Source organism: Garra rufa, chromosome 4 (genome assembly GCF_049309525.1).
Source record: "Garra rufa chromosome 4, GarRuf1.0, whole genome shotgun sequence".
Taxonomy (NCBI): Eukaryota; Metazoa; Chordata; class Actinopteri; order Cypriniformes; family Cyprinidae; genus Garra; species Garra rufa.
This window is the reverse complement of record NC_133364.1, coordinates 49,761,906-49,781,715: the sequence shown is the minus strand read 5'-3', so window position 1 is coordinate 49,781,715 and position 19,810 is coordinate 49,761,906. Positions and strand designations below refer to the sequence as shown.

At 36.5% G+C, this 19,810-nt stretch overlaps 1 protein-coding gene across 1 annotated transcript in view; it reads left to right on the top strand.

The window, feature by feature from the left end:
• The first annotated feature begins 7,266 nt into the window (after positions 1-7,266).
• The window catches only part of LOC141332986 (uncharacterized), a 46,077-nt gene continuing 33,533 nt past the window's right edge, over positions 7,267-19,810 (top strand). The window contains exon 1 of the mRNA XM_073837941.1: positions 7,267-7,804. Within this exon, the coding sequence (XP_073694042.1) occupies positions 7,267-7,804 (538 nt within the window). The remainder of the gene's footprint in view (positions 7,805-19,810) is intronic.

Below are 19,810 nucleotides of genomic sequence, written 5' to 3'. Positions count from 1 at the left end.
ATTCAAATACGCTCAAAATAAAAAATATAACAGGAAAATATAAAATAATTCGTGACCAACTAAATAATTTCGGTGAGCAGCAGCTCTCATACAGACTATGCAACTCACAGCCTCACTCGTAAATGCGGTAACGGTCGAATTTTTTTAAATTTCAAAGGCCCGCGCAGTTCCACCTGTCAGTTTCCTGAATGACAGCCAGATTAACCAATCATGATCAAAGCAGTAAGGTAAAACAACCAATAGGAATTGTTTCAGCATGTGGTAGCGAAATGTATTTAGTTTTATTTTTGGTGATGATATTTAACATATACACTTATATTTTATAATAAGTTTCATGAAATAATAATGTCCATAATCATTTAAAAGGCAAACATTTCTTTGTATGCTGAAGACATATGTTGATTTATAAGTTAACCTTGTTAATTATTATTATTATTAATATTATAATTTAAACACTTGCTTTTGAAGGCAAATATAACCGTTTAGCATTCAAAGTTTTATTAAAGTTGTTTTACCGTTGAAACAACAACCGACCTAATTTCAAACAAATTTCAACGTTGAATTTCGGTCATGTGTTGACTGATCTTCAACCATTTAGCATTCAACGTCACATCAACGTTGTTTCACTGTTGAAACAACAACCGACCTAATTTCTACCAAATTTCAACGTTGAAGGTCGGTCATGTGCCGGCTGGGTCTGCTCTTGTGTTTGCTTAATTATGCATTTAAACGTTAATGACCAAACCTATCATTATAAATGTTGCTGCACATGGAATATAACGCGGATAACATTTAAAAAATAGTTTTTATCAGGTTACACACTGATTATTTATCACTCAAACCCCTTTCTCTACCTGTCCGTTGGTCGCGTATATCCTCCATGTTTGTAGTTTTTTAACACTTTTTATGCGTGTTTGTAGTTCTAATAGAATCCTCGTTCACGGCGCAGTGTGTTGCGGGAAATATTAGCAGTTAAGAGAGTGCATTGATCGTTAAGTAGTAGACCATCCGGGAATCTTTGGAATACTTTTTAAACATACTACGATTTGGGACATACAATACTATTTAGGACCAGTGTTGGGGTTAGTTACTCAAAAAAGTAATATATTACATATTACATATTACTCTCAAAAATAGTAATGCCTTACTTTACTTTATTACTCCCTGGAGAAAGTAACTAGTTATATTACTAGTTACATTTTTTTTTTCTTACACAAAAAACTGTTATTCTTAACGAAAAAACATTACCTACTGCGTGCATCCAGTGCATACCCGATCTCATAAAGCTCTTATAACACAATGGATATTATGCACAATTAATAAAGGTCTACGTGTGTTGTGATTCGTAAGCACGCAATATTCAGCACTGTTCAAAACTTTTGAGCAGTGAGTGAATTCTATCTTAAACACCATTGATTGGCGATGATGCGTTCCAAAAATCAGCAGATGGCTACATTGCTCATGCTGCAAACAAGTTTTAAATCGAAACTGCCTATTCTTGCTCTTACTAATCATATATGTTGTTCTTGCTGCTTTTGTGCAATAGATGAATAAAATTTTTTTTAAAGATATTTTATGTTTAGATATTTCTATATTGCGGGAGTCCCGCGAATCATTTTATTTTCCCGCATCCCGCACACACACACACGAGTCTCTACCCGCCCGCACCAGCACATGCACTTGTCCATCAAGTTTTGTCCCGCGCCGCACTCTGTTGCGTTGGGTCCCGCGGGTTTGCAGGTCTCTATTTGCAAGTGCCGCTCTGCTGCTGGCTGCCGGGTGTCGACCAATCGGTGATGGTAATTTAATGATACCTCGTGCCAAACCCAGACCAATCACTGTTCAATTCACGCCCCCCTCCCCTCCCCTTCTGTTCTCTGTGTTGTCGTGTGCTTTGTGTGTGATGACGGTGCTACTGGCAAATGTAACGCAAGTAACTAGCTCGGGAAAACTTTGTTACATGTAAAATTTGTTGTAAATTGATTATTAAATTGTTTAACCAAGGTTTATACATAAACTCCTTGACATAGTTCAAGATAAATCCTTTAATCTTACTACTCGAACTGTCCGTTTTAAATGATTGTTAAACAGTAAGCAATACTATGCAAAAGCGGCAGTCCTTCCGGTGCACTTAGTGTCCGAATTCACTCACTCGTTTTCATTCACTCCTTCAAGTGAACTGTACGAGTGGACTAATGTAGGGAATAGTGAATAGGGTATAGGGGGTGATTTCGGATACAGCCTAAGTTCTTTGGCTTGTCTGAACGCTAGTTGGTGCTCCAGTATAATCGGTCCGCCGAATCCAATCCAGTGAGAAACGTTCCGCGGTGCAAAACTTAGTGCGATTAAAATGCGTTAAAAAAATTTAACGCGTTATTTTTGTGTAATTAATTAATCTAAATTAACGCGTTAAAGTCCCGGCCATAATATATATATATATATATATATATATATATATATATATATATTTTTTTTTTTATGGATAGCATTCAGTATCTTAAAACTGTTATTTAAAACAGAAATTTGCATTGTCATGTTGCAGTTCATTTTCATCTCCAGCTGGCTCCAAAACCTGAAAAAGTCCAAAAAGCTTTTCTTTGTGAAACACAATATTTCTTGCTGAATAAGTGTCACAATTTAAATCCTATATAAATGACCACTGACCATTTCTTCTGTTGTTTGTGAATTGTACACAATCTCCAGCATGCAGTAATGAGTAGCATTAGTTCAGAGAAATGCACTTATTGTTTTGCAAATATAAAGGATTATTCAAGAAACACTCCAATAAGACAAAGACACATTTGGTTTACTGCTTGTAGTCAAGTGTTACAGCTGAAAATATGTATAAAGTGTCTAAAGTTTATAAACATATAAAGAATCACACCCTTGGTCTCACGTATACAGCAGACTGTGAATTTCTGTGTTCTTTATCAAATCAAATCACTTTTATTGTCAAATCACCACAGCACCTTTGCCTAGGTGAGTGAAATTCTTGGGGGCGAGCTCCAGCCAATGTGTAGTTTGCATAGCCTTTGCAGAGCTTTGCGGTTGACAGCGATGCTGTTTCCAAAGCAAGCAGTGATGCAGCCAGTCAGGATGATTAAAATATTTGACTTTTATTGTGGATATTTCTATACGTCTATTAATTATTCAACAAGACTTTACAGCTTGACACATCAGTAAAGGAACTGTTGATAGAAGATGAGAAGTATCCAAATGAACTGAGGGATCAAGAAGATGCATGTTAGATGAATCTGATCAGGAAGCAGGACCAGTTTAAAAAAAAAACACTCTGGGACTGATCAAACTGATACTTACAATTAAAAGAGTGCTTTTCTAACTACAAAAAAGAACAACCAAAAAAAAAAACACAGAAACAGAGACAATCTGAAAAACAGGAAGTCAGCATTCATTCAAAATGCCAGTGTAAGGCAATCCTTCTGCTGATCATTCAGAAATTAGCAACTAATAATAAATGAAAACGGTAGAAAATGACTGAGATTTCTTTGTTACCTCCTTATCTCTAACAAACCCAACACTTTCATATCCAATCAATGAATTTTGACAAAAAACTATTTCACATATTATCTTAAATAGTAATAGTAAGTGACAGCTTAGAAAAGAAAAAAGATCTTCAATATACAAAACTAAAAATAAGACCATAACAAATCATTAACACTCATTTATCATGCAGCTCAAACTATTATGGGTAGAATCTTTTTTTTTTTTCAAAGATCAGAAAGAGCTACATTGCAAAGTAAGGAATTTGTTTTAGCGACAGTTTCCAATGCAGAAGAGAATACAGACAGAGCAAATATACTACTGAAGTGCAGACATACAGAGAAATACACAGCAATATCTAGAATCTGTTCTGATTCATCAACACAGTTTCACTGAAGATCAAATAAATGCATAAACCCAGGATAGAGCGTCTGAGTGAATGTGGTGTGTTCTGTGTGGATGAGGCTCATTGTGTCAGAGACGCTGGAGAAGGACAGAGTTCACTCTCATCCACATACACTCCTATTCTATGGCTGGACACTACAGACAGTTCATTCCGTCTGTTATTATGAACAAATGAGCATCTAGAGGGAGAGCAGAACAAACTCCAGGATTGATCATTACGTCCAAACACACATTCATCACCATTTCCTTTCCTGCTGATGCTCTTATATGAGACTGATATCTCCACACCAAACATCCCACTCCACTCAATCTCCCAGTAACAGCGTCCACACACTCTCTCTCTACAAAACACCTGAAGATTACATCCAAGTAACTTACTGTATAACCCAGCGTTTCTCAACTCCAGATACAAAATATGCGGTGGGTCGAGGACTGGAGTAGGGAAACGCTGGTATAACCAGCCCATCACAAGCATGCAGCTGTTTACAGAATAATAGATAATCCAGATAATCCATCTGATTTATTACAGGTGATCTAATATGAACCAGAGCTCAGATCTGTCCGTCTTGACTGTGTTTATTTCACTCCTCTCCTCATTTCAGCCGCCTGCTCTTGCCTATATTTCAGTCGAGGCACATCTCAAACGAGATCAAAGGCTGATATCACATTATCACACTCACGTGCTGTTGCTAATAAATATGATAACATTTCAGCTGTTTTTATATGAAAAAAAAATGATGAATACCACATGGCTTTTCACACATGCGTCTCTCTTGTCTGTCTTTCTTTATCCAAAATTCATGCAGAAATTTACATGAACTTTTTTTTATAATGTGACTTTGTATATAGATCCTTTTTTACATTTATGGGGTTCTCCAAAAATTAAATAGTCATAGTTTTGTAAACTTCTATAGTGGTAAATGGAAACTGCCACAAATATGTTTTTTTGTCCTCATTTGCCTCAATAGCAAAATAAAGATAAAATCCCTGACAGTGTTTCAATGACTTTCCAAAAGAGAAATAAATACAAAAACAAACAAAAAAGCAAGAGATTGATTACAATCGTCAAAAAAGTGATAGATCAAATTTGCCATCATGCCCTCTTTGTAACAGTTACAGCAGCATTAGTTTTATGTGAATGTAATGGAAATGTTTAATAACAGAAAGTATAGTGTATTAAATGTACATTAAATGAAAAAAAATCAATAAATAGACAAAAGTATTCCTAGATTTACTTTGTTAATAGCTTTGGAAAAGCATCATCATAAGGGTACGACACTCGATTCTATATACAACATTTCTATGATGTGTTTGTGATTCTAGAGAGAAGTGCAATGGGACTTTTATTTTGCTCTGATGATGTGACGTGTTTCAGACGCGCAGTGCTCCTCATCTGTTGTGATTCATCTGAAAAAGGTTTGTAGTTTTGTGTTTTTATATAATGCAAACTGTTACATCAATTAAAGCTTTTTTTCAAGCTATGTAAAATAAATGCAATATTGTTAAATGTAACGTTGCAATGTTTTATTTAGTGATTTAGATACTTGGCGTTAGCCTTTAGTAACAGAGAAGTGCGTCTCAGTTCGCTCTTTATATCATGAATCAATCGTGTGATGATAAGAAGTGATGAGAGAAACTGAGAATCCGAATCATTTGAATCAAATCATTTGTAAAATGATTCAGTGATTCGATTCAGCTGCACGCGGACTACAAACGACGACAACAAACACAAACGAGTGAATCACAACCGAGAATGATTTCATGAGAGTGTAATATATTTAAAATAAAAATACCTTAAAAAACCAAATATAAAATATAAATCAAGATAGCTTAAAATTGTAATCAAAATATGAACCTTTGGTGTAATTTGTATATATTTTATAAATGTCTGTTAACTCTCTGAATGTCTTACTAGTGCACTGACTACTGAACTAGGAGCTGATTGACAAGCAGATAGAGATTTAGTTTGCATTGATTTTTCTTTCTATTAATTATTCTCATCTTAAACAGGACAAAGTGTTCAAACACAGAAAAACTCCTGGAGAATCAACAGAGATCCACGTGACACAATATTATAAAGATGGTGTTTATTAAAGAGGAAAGTGAAGACATGAAGATTGAAGAAACATTCAGAGTCAAACAAGAAGATACTGAGGAACAAACAGGTTGGTTTTCATTCTCAAAGCTGGACTGACTCATTTGATCCTTATTAAAATGTCCAGTTCTACAGGAAAAAAAAAATATTTGTGTAACATTAAACACAGTATCTACTTTTGATTAGAAAACAATGAAAGCGGTATCTGATGAAACACTTTATTTTGCTTGAAGCAGACAATGACACTTCAGTTTTTAACTTGACATTTTTTTTAACTGTAAGTGATTTTTTCTGCTATCATCAAAAGTGTGATATAAAATGTAAATGGCACTGAATGTTCATTACAACAAGCAATAAATAATCATATTTCAGAAACACCAGCTTGTTAATTGAAGATGCAGGACAGCCACCTAGTAATGCATTACAATAGTCCAGTCTAGATGAATGCATGATATAACTGTTCTGCATCAGAAACATTTAACATGTTCCATAATAGTTATTCATTTTGTATTTTAAATATGAAATGATGTTACATGTACTTTGTTACTCTCCAACTCTTTAGCCAAACAATAAAATAGAAACCGAAAATCACTCATCGTAACTTCTGTGGGTTTAATTAGAAGATTTACTTAAAAGCTGCTTTTAAATTCTCTAGCGTGAAGATAAATATGACAGATTGTGTGTTTTTTTAAAGGAGCTAAAGTTTTTTATAACTATATGGTAGTTATGATAAAAGCACAACAATATATTATGTTACAATTAATTGTTTTTAATTATAGCTATAATTAATGGCTAAAATTGGAAGGAAATGCATTAAATAGAGACAGATCAGTAGCAGTATTTGTATCGATGAGACTGGTCTTCATTAACAATTGGCCATTTGGTGGGAAGATGCCAATAAGCCCCATATTTTAGATGTACAATCTTTATGTTGTTTTACATTCCATTTACATTTTTTAATTTGGAGTATTAATGTGAAATTGTTTATTGCCAAATAGTTTTTAATTGATTGCCAGCACTAGTCTAAATGTTTTGATGTCTGTTGCTTTGTGCCATTAAACTGCTGTTAACTTTTTTCATTTTTCACCTCAGACCTGATGGCACTGAAAGAGGAGAGTCAAGAACTCAATGAAACAGAAGAGAAAGATCAAAATGAGAAACATGATTTCAAAACTGAAGAAAAATCAATTAGTTGCTCACAGAATAAAAAGTCTTCATCACTAGAAATAAATAAAAAAACACAAACTACAAACCTTATTTCTAACATGAGAATTCACACTGGAGAGAGACCTTACAGCTGCCAACAGTGTGGGAATAGTTTTACGCATAAACATAACCTTACTGTCCACATGAGAACTCACACTGGAGAGAAGCCTTTCATCTGTAAACTGTGTGGGAATAGTTTTACACGGAAACAATACCTTAATATCCACATGAGAATTCACACCGGAGAGAAACCTTACTCCTGCAAACAGTGTGGGAAGAGTTTCTCACAAAAAGGAGTTCTTAAGACTCACATGAAAATTCACACCGAAAAGAAGCCGTTCATATGTCCTCAGTGCGGAAAGAGTTTTACGCATAAAAATAACCTTACTGTCCACATGAAAATTCACACTGGAGAGAAACCTTTTACTTGCCCTCAGTGTGGAAAGACTTTCACATATAAAGCAAGTCTTAACATTCACTTGAGCATTCACACTGGAGAGAAACCTTTCACCTGCTCTCAGTGTGGAAAGAGTTTCACGCATAAAGTAACCCTTAAGATTCACATGAGAGTTCACACTGGAGAGAAACCATACAAGTGTCTTCAGTGTGAGAAGAGTTTCACATGTCAAAGCAACATGAAACGTCATTTGCAAACCCATTCTAGGAAGAAACTGCCGTTTTCTTCAATGCAAGAAGAGGTTTAGAAAGAGTGATTTCTACAATCATCTATCATTTATTTTGAAATAACGAGAGTGTAACGAGAAAAAAGCTGTGTGAAATCAAGGCTGTTCACACCGGAGCTGAATGCGGGCTACATCTGATCACCTTCATGCATCCTTCAGTTTTATGCTATTCCATGGGGTTTTTCTTTCTTTTTTTTATTTAGTTTTTGTACTTCTGAGGCCATACCTGACCATCTGCTTTACTGTAGTTTCAAATATTGAGTGATTACAGTGGATTCCCTCAAATTTTGACCATGTAGAGACAATTACTCAATTCTCTGAATCAAAATATTAGTCAAACTTTCACCTTGCTGGGAAAAGCAAAGCAACTGGAAGATTATAAATGAATTGACATCAACTCACAAAATGACTTGTTCGCATTGATTTTAAGTGTATTTTAGCTTTTTGTTTAGTTGATCTCAATTTAATGTTGTAATATCTGTTTAAATTAATGGACTTTATCAGGAGAGGCATGGAAATATTATAGAAGTTTTTTTTTTTTTTTATCTCCACAGTTCACTCTCAGTTGTGCCTCCAGTAGCCTGTATGTAACAGTAGATATATGTTTCCTTTCTAATTCATTTGCTACAATAAACAATATTCAGCAGTTGGCCTTCAATCATTTCCTTGTTAATTATACATGAAAGAATGTATATATTCTTATATATATATACTTTTTAACCATACACTGCTCACACAGTGGGTAAAACTCTTCACTCTTTGCTCTTTCAAAGTCACACACATTACTTTAAGAACCTATCAGTTCTCATCATGTGGTCCACTTCTTTTTGTTTAACTTATAGCCTTATATCATTTTTACCTTCATGACTGTGTATATGCAATGAGATGGGAATTAAACGAAAGTTTTTTTAACAAAGGGTGATCCAGACAGGCAAGCAGGGGAACATACATCGAACACAATGTAAAGACATTTTAGACCCGTCGAAAAGGAAGGGACAAGCAGGAACTTAAATACACAGGATAATTAAACTAAGTCCATAAATGTGACATAACTCCCGGAAGGTGTGTCTCGCGTCTCAACAATCAACCGGGGAGGGGCCATTGTTGATCAGGAAGCTCAGAAAGTCATGCATATCATGGAGCTCAGGAAGCCATATCGGAGCAGACAGTTCAGGAGGCCATGGCAGATTGGGGAACTTGGTGAGCCATGGCAGAGTGGACAGTTCAGGAGGCCATGGTGGAGCAGACAGTTTAGAAAAAAAACATGCAAATTCTATTATAAATCAAACCATGAAGAAAAATGTATCTAATTTGTTATTATTTTACTGAAAATGAAGAAAAATAAATATATTACGCTGTTCAAAAAATAGCAGTGTCTGCATTTTACTTTACAAAGTCAAACATTTACTGAATAAACTGAACAAATCTTGTAGATTTAGCTTTCTTGTGAATCACTGAACTTATATTTAGATGCATGACCAGACCTGCTTCACTTCTGTGTTGCACAGAGTCGATTAACTTCCGGCACCTGTGAACAGTTTTTCCAGCGCAGAACGATTGTGTTACACACCACAATTCTGCTGCATTTCTTTGGTTTTGCTTCAGAAAACACATACATGAAACAATTAAACCTAAATATAAAAAAACTCACATTAAAGCATTTATATAAAATCAAGGGCCTCATTTATAAAGACTTGCGTAGAAACCATCCTTGATTTTATCTAAGAACTTTTCTGATTTGATCGTAAGAGCGATTCAGAGAAAACGAACGTACCACGAAATCCATGCATACGCCAGTCATTCGGTTATAAATCACAAATGATCGTGGAATTGTGTGCAGCTGAATGTTCCGCCGTCGAAACGCCCCTGCTTAATTAATTAACATATAAAATGAGCTCATTCCTAAAGCAAAAACTCTGTGACAATGGCAAGTAAAAAGGAGCGCAAGAAATCAAATTATAGTGAGGCTGATCTATCTGCAATACCAGGCATTACCACAAGGAAACGGTCGTACGCCAAGCTGGAATCTGACGTGGAGATAAGTACTTTTCCACGTCAAAGACGGTTTTTATAAATCTGTACTTTGACGTGGATTTGATCGTATGAACACTCTAAGATCAAATCAGTGCGTAAGAAAGTTTTATAAATGAGGCCCCAGAAATCGTGATCGCCAGGTCCTTTGAATATAAGTGGTCGCCGCCAACTTTTAATTTAGTCACGATAAGTCGAGTGTCGAGCAGGAAGGAACTTAAGGAACGGAAATAAACTACCGGTGCTTTTTCTGAGTTCTCAATGACTACAATTACATGCGCACGAATAACGCGATTATTTCCAATAGTCAGAGTAAAGACTTAATCGCATTATGATGTTTACATGTCAAGAGCAAAGCTCTTCACTCCGGTTTACATGGAATTTCCATTATTCTTATTATTCCTATTGTCCATCAGTGAATTGCATCATGTTCATGTCGGGCAATGTCCGCAACATAAACTCCGCCAAAAGTGTGTTGCCTTCTTTGCCTCCATCGTTTCTAATCTGCAGGCAGGCGCCAGAATATTTTCTCTAACGGGGGGCTAGACCAATATGTGGGGGTGCTAAGTAATAATCAGTATTCATGACGTCAAAGTTACTTAATGAAGAAATTGTGTTTTACACACCACATTGAACAAAAGTACAGTTTTAAATTATATTTAAAATTATATTTAAAAATTATATTAAATTATATTTTAAATCTGACACAAAATAATAGGCTTATTCATCAAAATAGAGACAAACTTAATACAAGTGACCAGAGCCCTGCATTTCAGCCCGAGTCCGACGGGCAGCAACGAGCGCGCCTTCAGAGCATTTTCAAGAGTTCCGCAAATCCGATATCAAGCGCACATAAAAGGCTAAACATTGCCACAAAGCACCGGTAAAAGTAATTACCATTAATGTGTAGAGATGAAATAAGGAGATTGAATTATTAATAAACTGCTGAGTCAGTGTCGCAAAGATTAAGTTGATGATCCTGATTCCGTACATTTCCGCGCCTTTAGAAATGCATCCGTTACAGATTGCATAATAAAAGAGTTTTTGTTTTCGATTCAAATGATCTCGTTTTAAAGTAGTTATTCAAAGCATTATATTTATCTTGTCTCTAATGCACGTAGGCTATTCGCTGAGTGTAGGTTCATGTGAAGCTCGATCCTGTTCCTGACCAATAGAGCCCATCCTCTTCGTTTTCTTTATAGTAAAAGCACAACATTAAGTTGATATTGTTTGTGAGTGCACACAAATAAACGTAGACCCTTTACAGTTACGAATAATGTATTATTCTTACCTTTACGAGCAAAAAAGTCGGCGTATTTTAAGATGTTTGCAATACAACATGTCCTGTAAAGCGCGCGGTAGTCTCCACTCTCCGCACAAACGATAGGATATGAGTCTAACAGCGCACATCTATAGGTTTAATGTTTAAACTAACATTTAAATATGCTTGAACTGTTTAATATTTATTGATTATATTTTAGGCAAGTAGCCATGATTTAAGAAGGCTAAATTGATTAAGCATAACAACTCATGTTCTGCCGCTGGTCGCTAGGTCTTTGAAAAAATAAAATAAAATAATATTTAACGGGGGAAAAAAAATTCTCCAAATGTTTTTCTAAATTAACTATTCGTAAAAAACCTAAACGAAAAATAATAACATTGCTATTAGGCCTATATATAAAACTGAACTATTTCAATAGCTGAAAAGTAGCATAAGCTGTTTTGGGAGAAGTGGAAAAAAAGGACGGACTCAGGTCAGAGTCAGTCCAGACTCTTACCAAGAATTCTAATAAGATGTCAGCCATTTAGGGCTCTACACAAGAAAACGAAAAAACCTTCGCATAAGGAAAAAGACAAAGGAAAGGAAAGGAAAGGAAAGGAAAGGAAAGGAAAGGAAAGGAAAGACTCCAAAACTGGACAGCACCATGCGCTCCCTGAGTCTGGATTGCGCGCTCAACGTTAACACAATTCATATAAATGCGTAATCAGAACTGTGCATACTTTACATTTAAATTAAACATTAAACGAATTAACACCACATCATATCAATCTTAGTGATGTTTTAATGAATTAAATGTAGCCTAAACTGCGCTCACATGACGCATGTTGCAGATTATTGCGACAGATGACCTATGTGCAAACAGCACGGGACAGCACTCTTCTATCTCAGCTGCTTGGCTAGCCCCCCTAGCCCCTGTGTAGCGCTGTCCCTGTCTGCAGGTACGTGGCATGTCTTCGTGTAAAGTCACGAGCACATGCGCACTCTGGTCAAAGCAGCAATACTGCGATTAAGGTGTTTACATGCCTGTATATTTCGATTAAAATCGTCGTGCGCCACCTATATTAATCCGATTATGCTTGCTGCGATTATGAGCTTAATCGCATTATTATAATCGAAGTACTGCGTTTACATGAGGAAAAGTTTAATCGCAATATTGCCAAAATCTCATCATAATCGCATTAAGAGGGTCCATGTAAACGCGCTCAATGTCTCGTTTTAAATGTCAGGGCCCTTGGAAGTCTACCAATGAAGTGTGGAGCTACTTTGTGCCTCGTAAATGGCGTAAAACAGTGATTTATTTACATGGCTACTTCGATGCCCCATTGACTCTCATTGACAACCTGTTGTGAGCATCGGCTAACTGACCCCAGATTTCGGACTGCTGGACAAAAACCGAGATGAGATATGCAAGGTACGTTCACACTCGGGGTCATGATTCAATACACTTTAGGTCAAAATCACAGGACTTCTCCTTTAAGGGAATTAATTAATTTTAATATAAATCATGGTCGCACCACATGACATTTTTTAAGGCTGCGGCCAGTTCATCGAGCTGAAAAAAACAATAAAATCACTTAATTTAAAATTGTAATATGAATTTAACATTCTTAACATTCTTGTTGTTTGAACAACTACAAAATATATTATTAGTTTTTGCATCTTAAAATTTGCTTGTTGAAAATCCTTATACGTCAATGACCCACTAATATAAATTTTTTTCTCAGCTGTAAGTATGAAATATTTTTTATGATGAGACAAATCTAATGACTCAGTATCCCCTAATATCCAAACTCTAGGATCATAACTGAAAATCAACTAATGTTTAAAGACTTATAAAAAGTCTTTTGTATGTTTTTTTTTTCTGTAGTATACTTTATTTTAGTACACTAAAAATGTATTTAAAGGTTGTATCAGCGATTTCTAGCCTAAAACATAAGTGTCAATTTCAGCTTACCTTTCTTCAGGATCCGCTCGCTGCCTGCCCCATAAATTGTCTGTGAAAAAACCGCGTCTCTCTGGTCAGCCTAGGGTCCGAGATATGCCAAAAAAACAATCGGCACTACCAACCTTTCCACACAAAAACAAACAGTGTTCCAACCAATCAGCGTCAGGGATTTGGTGTTGTGGACTTTCGCTCCGCCTCCCTCACATCCCTGCACCAGTAGGAAAGTCCACAACACCAAACCCCTGACGCTGATTGGTTGGAACACTGTTTGGTTATCTGTGGTGTGTTGATAGCGCCGATTGTTTTTTTGGCATATCTCGGACCCTAGGCTGACCAGAGAGACGCGGTTTTTTCACAGACAATTTATGGGGCAGGCAGCTTTATGTTTTAGGCTAGAACTTTATGTTTTAGGCTAGAAATCGCTGATACAACCTTTAAGTGTAACTGGTATTTAGTATACTTTTTTTCAAGTGTACTAAAGTCCTACTGAAGTATAAACATACTTTTAATTAGTATATTTATAGTTTATAACCATCACACTTTTATTTAACACAAAAAAATAACAATGTACCTAAAATGTATTTGCGGGTATTTAAGTGTATTTTCATTGCATTTAAGTATATTTTTTTCCACCTGGGAGATCAAGACTAAGGTTCTCAACTACTTTAATGACAAGTATACTGATCCTGAAAGAGATGAGCTACTCACCATGACTGCCTTTCTGGACCCAATATTCAAGACCATGTACATGTCCACTGAGAAGCTGGAGGACATTAAGGTAAGAGCTGCGCTGGTAGAATCGTCTCTTGCAGAGGATCAACCTGAAAGAGAGAGAGAAGCAGTCACTACTCCACTACCATCAGCCAAGAAACTCAAGAAGAGCCTTGGTAGCTCCTTCAAGAAGACCAGCAGTGCATCTTCCTCACGTTCACAGAAGCAGATCATTGAGCAAAAGCTGAACAGCTGCATTCTGGTAATGGCACCAGACAGTGAGACTGATCGTTTGGAGTGGTGGCGATTTCATGGATCTAATTTCCCATGTGTGAGTTGTCTGGTAAAGTACTTATGCATCCCTGCCACAAGTTTGCTCTCTGAGAGGACATTCAGCACTTGGGGCAATGTCATCACATTTAGCAGGACAGGACTGAAGCCAGAAATGGTCAACAGGTTGATGGTTGAGGCTTTAAAAGTTTACTTTGTAAAGCTTACAGTGCATCATATACAGTGTAACATATTTAAGTTTGTATTAATTAACTTATTTTTCTGTGTAATCTGCTGTATCTCCTATGTACTATACAGTATTTTATTTAATTTTACATAATATAACACTTTAGGCCTACCTCATATTACAGGTTTGAAACTGTTTTACTGTTTGGAGAAAAACTAATTAAAAAAGATTTGATTGAAACCATTATAGTGTTTCATATTTTTGAGTTTGTAATTACAAGTTCAATAACCTTCCATGTAGCAAAATATAAAAATGTATACCGTTGATAAACAACATAAAACCAGACAAGGGCATTTTAATAAAACTGCTAACGTTACAGAAGCAGGGAATATATACGTGCATGAGTTATTTTATTTAATCTGTCATTATAATGTTTCGTTTTTTGACCTAAAACACACTGGTGTTGATAACCTGCATTCAAGCTTTCAGTAGGCTTAAATAGATAACCGTTTAAATCACATTTAGTTCACAAACAACTGACATTTTTGACCTAAACATGATTTCCAGTTTCAATAATCCTAAAACTCGACATTAGTTACTTACTTTTCGCAGTATCGGTCGCGCGCGCTCACAAGATCTCCCGGTTCTCACGAGTGAATTCAGTTGAGACTCGCTCTAAACGGCTCATTTGAATCAGTGAGTTATCGACTCGAGAACAGCTGCGATCGGATCAGTCCAATTCGTGAATGAATCGTTTGGTGGGATTTGCGAACCGATTTAACAGGTTCATTGAAAATAATCATTTTGTTCATAATTCAGACACCGCTTCTGCGTCTCGGAGCACGCGCTTTATGAGGAGTAACGGTATGTTTTATGAAATGTAGTGAACTAAAAGTAAAAGTTACTCAAAATAAAACCAGTAAAGTACAGATACTTGAAAAATGTACTTAAGTTACTGTCCACCACTATTGACGTGGCCGTTTTATATATTTAATTTATTTTATTTAAGTCACTCTCACTGTGATATTCGTGTGAATAGGGGATAGATGTCGGGTTATATTTCATACATTAACGACTCCACAGTTTTAGAGTCACATCAGTTATTAAATGCGGTGCCAGTCTCGAGCATTCATTTGGCCATTCACGTATCGCGAGACTTGCCTTTTAAAAGTAAACAGTTCTGTACTGTTTACAAACATCACCTGGAGACCGCAGAAATTCTGTTGACAAACGCAAATCTTGAATACGCTATTGAATATCTTATGAAAGTTGTTTATGTTGTTATGTGAAAGTTGAATGTTTAGTCAAAAGACGGATTTCACGAGTGAAATCATCTGCTGACAATCTTCATTTCTGAAAGCACAGTTGTGAAGAAGAGTCTGAACGTAGTCTCCGGACCGTACAGAGTCTACACAGCGAGCTGAACTGCACACAGAGAAACACCCTGTGCCAATTTGATAAATCTGCACCCGATATTATGTCTTTAAGACTATCGTCCATCTCTGAGGAGGGTGCAGAGAGCCATTTGAGCCTCCAAAGTGTCACAGAGGCTTCTGTGGAGAAGAGCTCGAAAGGTGAGATTGAAATTATGTTTGAAACTTCAACTGTGATTGACACAGACCTCACAAATTCAGGAAAACAAGATAAAATAGATGGTTTAGAGTGGGGCTAGGAGTTATATATCTGTTGTGTTCCTGTTATATTTGCTTTAGCATTAGAGAACGTAGCATTCGATGTCTGCTGGTAGTGGTCAACTCATGCTTTGGTCAATTTTAAAATGTAGTAAATATTATACATTGACTAATGTAGGCCTATCTGTTTGGAAAATGTCAATAAAAAGTTATGCTAATTACCGTGTATTTTAATAGTACTATATATACAGTTAGGTTTCAAGGCAAATAAAATGTTCAAGTTTGACTTCATGATAATAACCTTGGGTCATATTTGTCGCTCATAGTATTTTTTTAGTAATTGTGTTTCCTACTTTAAGAACAACATACAAGCTGGAGGAAGAAGAAAACCATGCCCTCCTTCTTCAGGAAAATATGTACGGCTGCGAAGCTCCCCTTCTGCTGCTCCCAGGACACAGTGGAGTCTCAACCAGAGCTGGACATCTCTACACCAGATGTCAATTTGTCCATCTCTAAAGAGAGTGTGGAGAGCCTGGAACTGTTGAGCCTCAGCAGCCAGGATATGCTGTGCTTTAGCGTAGGCACGAGCATCATTAAGAGAGGAACTGTGGACATCCTGGACGTGTGGAACGATGACCATCTCTCCAGTTCTGATAGCTACCAAGAGGAGAGTAGCTTTGTACTTCCAGGTGAACTTCCTGTTGAGTCAGTGGGGGCTTCAGCTTGCCTGAGACTAAAGGCACTGTCCAACGTAGATGACTCTACACCCAACGTCATCTCTAAGGACAGTATGGAGAGGCTGCGATTGGAGGCTTCAGGTGAGAAAAAAAAAATGCATTACAAACAGTGACATTCATGTAGGTATAACAGTAAACTGTCAACTAATTATTTAATCCAATGTCAGAGAATATCTCTAATAGTTGTGTTTTCAAATTGGTTGATTTTAGTTCCACAAAAGGCCACAGAAGAGCCTAAGAAAAGGAAAGGAGTCCGCTCTTTCTTCAGGAGAGTGTGGAAGGCTGTCAAGCGTCCTTTCCGCTCCAAGAATAAAGTGGAGCCTATTGTGCCTCCTCAGCCAGAGCTGGATGATCCTGAGCCGTCACCTGCCCCAGAGTCCTTAGACTTCATCCCACCTAATGGTAAGTCTGTGATCATTATAACAAGATCAATTTGATTAAAGCAAAAAATTGTTTTTAATTATGTTTATATAAATATACTTAAAATTAAGTTGGTTTACAGCTAGCTTGAAACTACTGTCTCATGAACATGTCTGATTTTGTCTATATTAATATGGTTTATTGTCACAAGGCACCAGTTGTATAAATTAAAACTGTGTCTTAGGAATTAACTAAAATGCAGTTTGTTGAATATAAAGTGTTTATGCAAATTACTTTGTAAGTTATTACAAATCTTGAAGACGAAAACAGAAGAATTTGTTAAACTGCTTTAAGCATTTTATGCCACTTCAAAGGGTCTCGCATGCTTATATGTTCTCATGTTTTTGTGTGTTTCTTTCAGAATCCATTCGCTCTCGCTATAGAGTGAAAAAGATTATTGGACGAGGAGGCTATGGCAAGGTCTATGAGGGCATCCGAATTTCTGATGGCAAGAAGGTAGACAAACATTTTGCTCTTTCTGTACATTAAAATCTGTATCCACTGTGTTTTTAAAGCAGCTACATATAGTTTAATACTTAAATACTCAATTCTTCGTGGTCAAGGTAAGGTCAGGTGTTCAATATGCTCATCTGTGTTTTTGCAGGTTGCCATCAAACGTATTCGCAAGACTCCACAGGATCAGTATCTTCAAATTGTAAGTTGGCAAAACATAATATGTGTTTAGTGGTTTAAGAGCTGATTATTGTAGATTAAGCCGCAAAAACTTATGACTCTTAACATTTAAAATGATACATGTTTTACCAAACTAACCTTTTGTGGCATCTTTTCTCTAGCCTGGGTATCCGAAACCTCTCATTACAGAAGTTGCACTGCTTCTAATGATGAAGGAAGAGCCCGTAAGCCCTCACTCCATCCAGCTCTACGAGTGGTTTGAGCATCCCCGAAAATTCACACTCATCATGGAGTTTCCAGATCCCTGCGAGAGCTTGCTGGACTTCATCAACAACAATCCTCCAATGAGTGAGACAACAGCGCGGGTCATCATGCGTCAGGCTGTGCAAGCGGTCCAGCACTGCGTTGAACATGGTGTTTTTCATAACGATATTCATCCAGAGAATATCCTGTTGAGAAAACACACCTTGGAGCTCAAGTTGATCGACTTTGGCTGCGGTCATCTACTTGACAGGACAGGCTACAACTGCACGAAATACAGAGGTGAGTTGGCATTTAGTGTAACAGAGAGTGGAAACCAGCATGTAGTGATTTATTGATCATGAGATGTTTTAAAGTATTGCTAAATGCTGAAAATGTCTTGCTCACAGGAATAAACGGTTACATTCCACCTGAGCTCTTCATCTATGGCAAATTCTACTGCGTCCAAACAAACGTCTGGGCTCTTGGAGTCTTGCTGTATGAGATGATGAACAGGTGTCCTCCATTTCGTGACAGAAACCAAGTCATGGAAGCCGACGTCAGATTTGTCAACCCAGATTTATCTGAAGGTGAGAGAATAGCATTGATGCACACATACAGCCTTTGCACAGAATGAACAAACACTGGTGGAGAGCATAGTACAACACAAAGCTGTTTTCATACATGCCAACATTAGTGTCACATGATCATGACTAAGCGGCTCTCTCCTGAAAACAGAATGCCGTGATCTGATTCTTCAGTGTCTAACCCGTGATCTAACTGAACGGCCGGTCATCGAAGACATCTTGCAGCATGACTGGTTTGAAACAGTGGATCTAAAATGAAGAGAGTCAGAGGATTGAAACGTCATTGGTTTCAGAGGTGAGACATTTGTCATCTTCAATATATAATATACATTTCAAATATGATTAGTGAAGTGAGTTAATTTGAGCAATCTTGTTGTACTATAATAAATGATGACAGGAAAAAGACTTGAGTAAAAGACAGTCAGTGTGAAGAATGCTCTGCCTTTTTCTTTGCCAGGGTTGGACATACAGCATCCAGTGAAAAAGCAGATTGGATTGACACATGCTGACGGGAAACTCAGGCCTCTCAAGTAAGCCAGAACTACAGCAGAACTAGAGCCTGTCCACGTTCTTACAGCCCCGTCTGAAAAAGAGCAGAAGAATCAGAGCATGTCAGAGCCTATGGCCTAGTGGTTAGCGCACTGACAAATAGAGCTACTGCGCTTGCGGCCGACCTGGGTTCGAATCTCCACCAAGGGACCTTTGCCGATCCCACATCCCCCTCTTGACCCAACACTTTCCTGTCAGTCTCCACTGTCCTGTCATCTAAAAAGCAAAAAAAGTTTTGTTTTAAAATATTAAATTAGTTTTAAAAGCATATAGTTTTAGACGCTTAGTTTTAAATGCTTAGTCTTAGCTTAGTTTAAGCATCATTTTAGCTTTTTTTTTTTTTTTTTTTTTTTTTTTAGTTTAAAAGCATAGTTTTAGACACTTGGTTTTGAACGCTTTCTGTTAAATGCTTAGTTTTAAAAGCATGGTTGTAGCTTATTTTTAAAAAAATTTATTAGGAAGCAAATGATGAAAAGTAAAAAAAATATATATTAAGATATATTTTTATTATTAGTATTATAATAAAAATACTAGTTTTAAAAGCATGATTGTAGCTTAGTTTTAAAATGTTGTATTACGAAGCAATAAAAAAAAAAATTAAAAAAAAATATATATATAAATATATCTGATAGAAATATATAAAAAAATACAAATAAACTGAGTATAAAATAAAAATTATAATTTAATAAAAAATATT